This window comes from Notolepis coatsorum (genome assembly GCF_963971535.1).
Source record: "Notolepis coatsorum genome assembly, chromosome: 4".
Taxonomy (NCBI): Eukaryota; Metazoa; Chordata; class Actinopteri; order Aulopiformes; family Paralepididae; genus Notolepis; species Notolepis coatsorum.
The window spans coordinates 11,548,580-11,555,037 of record NC_140168.1 but is presented as its reverse complement, the minus strand read 5'-3'; the positions used below and the strand labels follow the sequence as shown (position 1 = coordinate 11,555,037).

Here is a 6,458-nt window from a genome sequence, read left to right as displayed (position 1 = left end):
TTAATATGAACGCATCAGAACCAAAATTAACCTTCAGATGAGTCTTTGACTGAACGTGCCTCCCATGTGTCCCTACAGGAGAAGTGTCACCAGTACTGGCCCGCAGAACGCTCTGCCCGATACCAGTACTTCGTGGTGGACCCCATGGCAGAGTACAACATGCCCCAGTACATCCTCCGGGAGTTCAAGGTCACAGACGCAAGGGTGGGTTTGTGCGTGCGCACGCGTGTGCGTGTGCGTGTTTTATCCCTCTCTGGGTGTATTTCATGTTTTATTCAGACACCGTTGCAACATCAGACTCCTTTATATTTCCCCCTCTATTCCCTATCCATCAGACCTGTTAGAGAGACGTGGCACAAAGCATGTTCTATTGACCCACTGAGTGTGTGTGCGTGTGCGAGAGCGTGCGCTCGTGTGTGTGTGTGTTTTACGTGGGCGTCGTGCAAGTGTGTCTGTCTGTGTCTAGTCAAGCCTGTACTCTCCTGTCGCCTGCCTTTGACTGTGTGTGTGTGTGCGTGTGCGTTGCCTGCCTGTGTGCGTGTGTGCGCCAGTCATAGATAACCCCGCTTAAGCCTGTCGCGCGCTGACGCCTCATTGACAGATTCTCTATTGATCTCCATTAAAAGGGGAGTCGGTCGGGCGGAACTGAAGAGAAAAGATGTAATTGCCTACAGAGTGGTTGACAATGGCAGGGAGACGACGGACCTTACTGGTAGAAGTTAACCTCGGCCGCTGATGTGGGATCAGATAACAGGAATCATTAGACAGGCGGATGGGGGGCTGGGTTAATTCCTCATTCAATACAACAGAGGGATAAAGTTTAAACAAGGTCTTTGTGTAGTAGTTAGTCAATAAAGGGTCATAGGCACTGGTGCGTGTAGACAGACTGGTGCGTGTAGACAGGAAGGCAGATGGACTCTTTTTAAATGGACTTGTCCTTATGGTGAATAACTTATAGTCTTGTTCTCATGGGTGAATAACTTATAGTCTTGGTCTTATTGGTGAATAACCTATAGTCTTGGTCTTATTGGTGAATAACCTATAGTCTTGGTCTTATTGGTGAATAACCTATAGTCTTGGTCTTATTGATGAATAACCTATAGTCTTATTATTATTGGTGAATAACCTATAGTCTTGGTCTTATTGGTGAATAACCTATAGTCTTGGTCTTATTGGTGAATAACCTATAGTCTTATTATTATGGGTGAATAACCTATAGTCTTGGTCTTATTGGTGAATAACCTATAGTCTTGTTTTTATTGGTGAATAGCCTATAGTCTTATTATTATTGGTGAAATATCTGTAGCAGTATTGTTCTTATTGGTTCCTTTCCTTCCCACAGGACGGTCAGTCACGGACAGTGCGTCAGTTCCAGTTCACCGATTGGCCAGAGCAGGGCGTGCCCAAGTCTGGCGAGGGCTTCATCGATTTCATCGGCCAAGTTCACAAAACCAAGGAGCAGTTCGGCCAGGATGGACCAATCAGTGTTCACTGCAGGTAAAGCGCCTGGTACCAGCCACGTACACGTTATCGACAGACACTTTGTGTGCGTGAGGTGTGAATTATGCCAGTTAAACCTATTACACTGACGACAACTGACATCTAACTATATAAATACCATTCACTCACGCCATCTTTGTCGATAGATAGATAGATAGATAGATAGATAGATAGATAGATAGATAGATAGATAGATAGATAGATAGATAGATAGATAGATAGATAGATAGATAGATATATAGATAGATAGATAGATAGATAGATAGATAGATAGATAGATAGATAGATAGATAGATAGATAGATAGATAGATAGATAGATAGATAGATGGATATGTCATAATAGTTGTGTGTGTGTGTGTCTAAGGGAGAAAACCCTGAAAGAAACCAGCACTGCCTTGTGTGTAAAGGCTAGGTCCTCACCTACAATGGGGTTACCTGTAAGGAAGGGCATCCGAGGTATAAAAATTTGCTACAAACCAAAAAATGATAACTCCAGTGGCGTGGAGTCATCGGCCGTCCAACCTCACTGTAGTGGGAACATAGGGACGTAAAACGAAGATGATGATGATGATGATGATGATGATGATGATGATGATGATGATGATGTGTGTGTGCAGTGCTGGCGTGGGCCGTACCGGTGTCTTCATCACCCTGAGCATCGTCCTGGAGCGGATGCGTTACGAGGGAGCCGTGGACATCTTCCAGACGGTCAAGATGCTGCGCACGCAGAGGCCCGCCATGGTGCAGACTGAGGTCAAGGAGGCGTTCATAATATATACAGTTTGATCATATTGTAGTGGTACACAATTATTATTGTCTAAATTAATGATGACATAATAATATTTACTACAAATTCCAACAGAATGATTACAAAATTACAAAATTGTTTTGGTTTGTTCAAGATTCAAGAGATTTATTCGTCACATACTGTACATACACGAGACATGTAAATGAAGTTGGCTGGCCATGCCCAAAAATACAAATAATAAAATACAATGCTCAGCTTAAGAAATAAAGGTAATGAGTACTATATACAATAATATACAAATATAGGGCGGCTGGGTGGCGCAGCGGACATTGCGCTCGTCACCAACGCACAAGACACCGGTATCGAATCCGGCTGTCTGCGTTGCCTCCGGCTTGGGCCGGCCATCATACTTAACTCAATTGGCAGAATTAGCGGGTGGGAAGTCGATGGGGTGGTAATCTGGACGTTGTGGACAGCGACTCCTACAGGTCGGTTGGGGGATGCCTGCACAGCAGAGACAGGAAAATGGCGGGGGCAGTGTGAGCCTCCTACACGTTACTCCTCGCCAAATGAGAGTCGGCGCTGGCAGGTGAAAAGATACCACAGAAGAAGAAGAAGGCGCCGTTACCGATTTGAAAGGAGACTTTGGAGAGAAAAGAGTGTTTGTGTTTTCACCCCCACCAGCCTTTGTCGAGGCTCTTTGCGCTTCCTGTTGATCCCTTCGAAAACGCAATGCCAACTTGCAACAATTACTTACAAGGACGAGTTATTGACTTAACCCTCAGTCCTCCACGGCGGTTCGTTATAGAGCTTTGTATACATGATGTAATGCCCACAAAGCTCGTCAATAGGGCTTATTGACGCTGTACATACAGACATATGGGGGGGGGGGGGGGGGGGGGACATCCTTATCACACAGTGCAGACATTGAAAACCAGCCCGGCGTCGTTGACACTTTCACTACCACACACGGTTAACCCTTTCACTACCACACTACAGAAGGTTAACCTTTTCACTACCACACTACAGAAGGTTAACCTTTTCACTACCACACTACAGATGGTTAACCCTTTCACTACCACACTACAGAAGGTTAACCTTTCACTACCACACTCAGACGGTTAACCCTTTCACTACCACACTACAGAAGGTTAACCTTTAGGGCGGCTGGGTGGCGTAGCGGACATTGCGCTCATCACCAACGCAAGAGACACCGGTCTCGAATCCGGCTGTCAGCGTTGCCTCCGGCTTGGGCCGGCCGTCATACTGACTCAATTGGCAGAGTCAGCGGGAGGGGAGTCGATGGGTGGTAGTCTGGTCGTTGTAAACAGCGACTCCTACAGGTCGGTCAGGGCGCCTGCACAGCAAAGACAGGAAATGGCGGGGGTAGTGTGAGCCTCCCACATGTTACACCTCACCAATGAGAGTCCGCGCTGGCAGGTGGAAAGAAGTGACTGGCTGCCTCCACATGTATCGGAGGGGACATGTGATGGGCTTCTATCCTCCCTACGACCGGCCAGTGGGGGGCACATGCGAGCAACGATCAGGACATGGGAGGGTGAATTGGCACGAGAGGAAATAGGGATGGGAGAAAATCACAGAAAAAGGAGGAGAAAAAGTAGGTCAAAAAAAAAGAAGGTTAACCTTTCACTACCACACTATAGAAGGTTAACCTTTCACTACCACATTACGTAAGGGATAATGTATAGCTACGAGGTCATTGTCGCAAAATAATTGACCGACACGGAGTTTAAAATACCGAGCCGCTTCGGCGAGGTGTTTTAAACGTCAGTGAAGGTCAATTATTTAGCGACAATGACCGAGTATAGCTATACATTATCCCGCTTATTACATGGCTAACTTACTAACAATATACCTAATTCATTTTACATCGACTCGCAACACTGGTTCTGGCTGCGTTCTGGCTCCGCTCGTCGCTCCGCCCCCTGTCATCGCCGGCAGCAGAACACCGGCAGTGTCTAATTGCACTGAAACAGTGTGTGTCAGTGGGCTTGATTGCGAACAGCTGCGCACAGCGGTCATTATTGAAAAAACAGCGGTCATTATTGAAAAATAATATAATATCGGGGGGCTATTGACCAATCACAAGCAAGCATTTCGGCGAATGTGAAAACGCCATGTAATAAAGAAGGTTAACCTTTCGCTACCACACTACAGAAGGTTAACCTTTCACTACCACACTACAGAAGGTTAACCTTTCACTACCAAACTACAGAAGGTTAACCCTTTCACTGTCACACTACAGAAGGTTAACCTTTCACTACCACACTACAGAAGGTTAACCTTTCACTACCACACTACAGAAGGTTAACCCTTTCACTACCACACTACAGATGGTTAACCCTTTCACTACCACACTACAGAAGGTTAACCTTTCACTACCACACTCCAGACAGTTAACCCTTTCACTACCACACTACAGAAGGTTAACCTTTTCACTACCACACTACAGATGGTTAACCCTTTCACTACCACACTACAGAAGGTTAACCTTTCACTACCACACTCCAGACAGTTAACCCTTTCACTACCACACTACAGAAGGTTAACCATTTACTACCACACTACAGAAGGTTAACCTTTTCACTACCACACTACAGAAGGTTAACCTTTCACTACCACACTACAGAAGGTTAACCTTTTCACTACCACATTACAGAAGGTTAACCTTTTCACTACCACACTACAGAAGGTTAACCTTTCACTGCCACACTACAGACGGTTAACGCCATCGATCGGGAGACTCGGCCATGTGAACACATTTGGGTAACTCTCTCTACCCCTTCTTTCTCCTGCAGGACGAGTATCAGTTCTGCTACCAGGCCGCTCTGGAGTATCTGGGGAGCTTCGACCACTATGCAACATAGGCAAGAGGAGGAGGAGAGGAGGCCTCGAACCCCCCTCCGTCTCTCCTCTCTCGGCGGCCACGGAGCAGACGGGCGAACGGACGGGAGAAAACACAGGCTGAGAGAGAGAGAGAGAGAGAGAGAAAAAAAAGAAGATGGAAAGCGTTATAAACAATGAACCCTCCAAGGAGGAGGAGGAGGAAGCGTCAAAAACAAAATGGATGAGTCCTATAAACACCAACTCTTGTGACGAAAAGCGACGGACGAAAAACGACGTCAACAGGGAGGAGGAGGAAGCGTCAAAAACAAAATGGATGAGTCTTAAAAACACCAACTCTTGTGACGAAAAGCGACGACAAAAAACGACGTCAACGGGACTTATTTTCCAAGAACACCCCCCCCCCCCCCCCTCCCCCCCCCGCTCCTCGCCGGGGCGTCCCCCCTGAGGAGCCCCCCCCCCCCCCCCCCCACCGTCGTCGGGCGCGGAAACTATACATGTGTAATCCGTATACTTACCTCAGTGTTCCAGTGTGACGGACCTTTTAATACCCGTGTGTGTGTGTGTGTCGTGGTCAAGCTATCTCCCAATATGAAACCGGTGAACAAAAACGAAAAACTTTGCTCCTGAAACGGGAATCGTGATACTAAAATAACGTGTTCGAGAAACGACAAAAAAAAAAAAACAAAAAAAAAAAACAACGACACAAAGAGCCTGGATATTTGCTGCACCCATAACCCATGGGCCTTTTTATCTTCAACTTTGTATCTAATGGGGTTCGGTGTGTATTAGAGGGGGGGGGGGGGGGGTCGCGAGTGAGAGGTCAACGGTTTCCTACGCGTCCCGCTGAGTCTGTTTTCTTCGGAGGCGTCTTCTTCTTCTGCCGCCAACTGTTAGTTCTGAGCACAGTTTTAATCAAGAGGACTAGGTCAGGTCTCAGCGAGGGAGGGGGGGGGGGGGGGGGGGGGGGGACTCGAGGGGGACACACCCCTGGGGACTGTCTCTGACAAGCATGTGATTGGATGTTTATCCCCCCCCCAACCCCCCGCCCCCCTCCCCGCTCCCGACTACTACCCCCACACAGTGCCAAGAGAAAGCACACTTTTCCGGTGGGCAGATGGGGGGGGGGCGAAAAAGAGAACTTTTGGAGAGACAAAGCCCCCGTCGTGTGTCATCATCCAACAGCATACACCACATGTGAAGACCGACTGAAAGTCGAGAGTTATATAGAGGCCCTGGCCACTCTTAATAAGCACAGATCTCAGATCAGGAGCACAGACGACTCACAGGCATTTTGGGTGGTGGGGGAGGGAGGGAGGAAAAAAAACGGGTCTTTAAAAAAGC

At 47.4% G+C, this 6,458-nt stretch overlaps 1 protein-coding gene across 1 annotated transcript in view; it reads left to right on the top strand.

Annotated features, from left to right (window-relative positions):
* Window positions 1-5,465, top strand: part of LOC311226405 (receptor-type tyrosine-protein phosphatase S-like) — a 134,588-nt gene extending 129,123 nt beyond the window's left edge. The window contains exons 16-19 of the mRNA XM_084311833.1: window positions 79-204; window positions 1,343-1,497; window positions 2,119-2,254; window positions 5,069-5,465. Coding sequence (XP_084167959.1) covers window positions 79-204; window positions 1,343-1,497; window positions 2,119-2,254; window positions 5,069-5,137 — 486 coding nt within the window. The 3' untranslated portion in view covers window positions 5,138-5,465. The remainder of the gene's footprint in view (window positions 1-78; window positions 205-1,342; window positions 1,498-2,118; window positions 2,255-5,068) is intronic.
* Window positions 5,466-6,458: the final 993 nt, after the last annotated feature.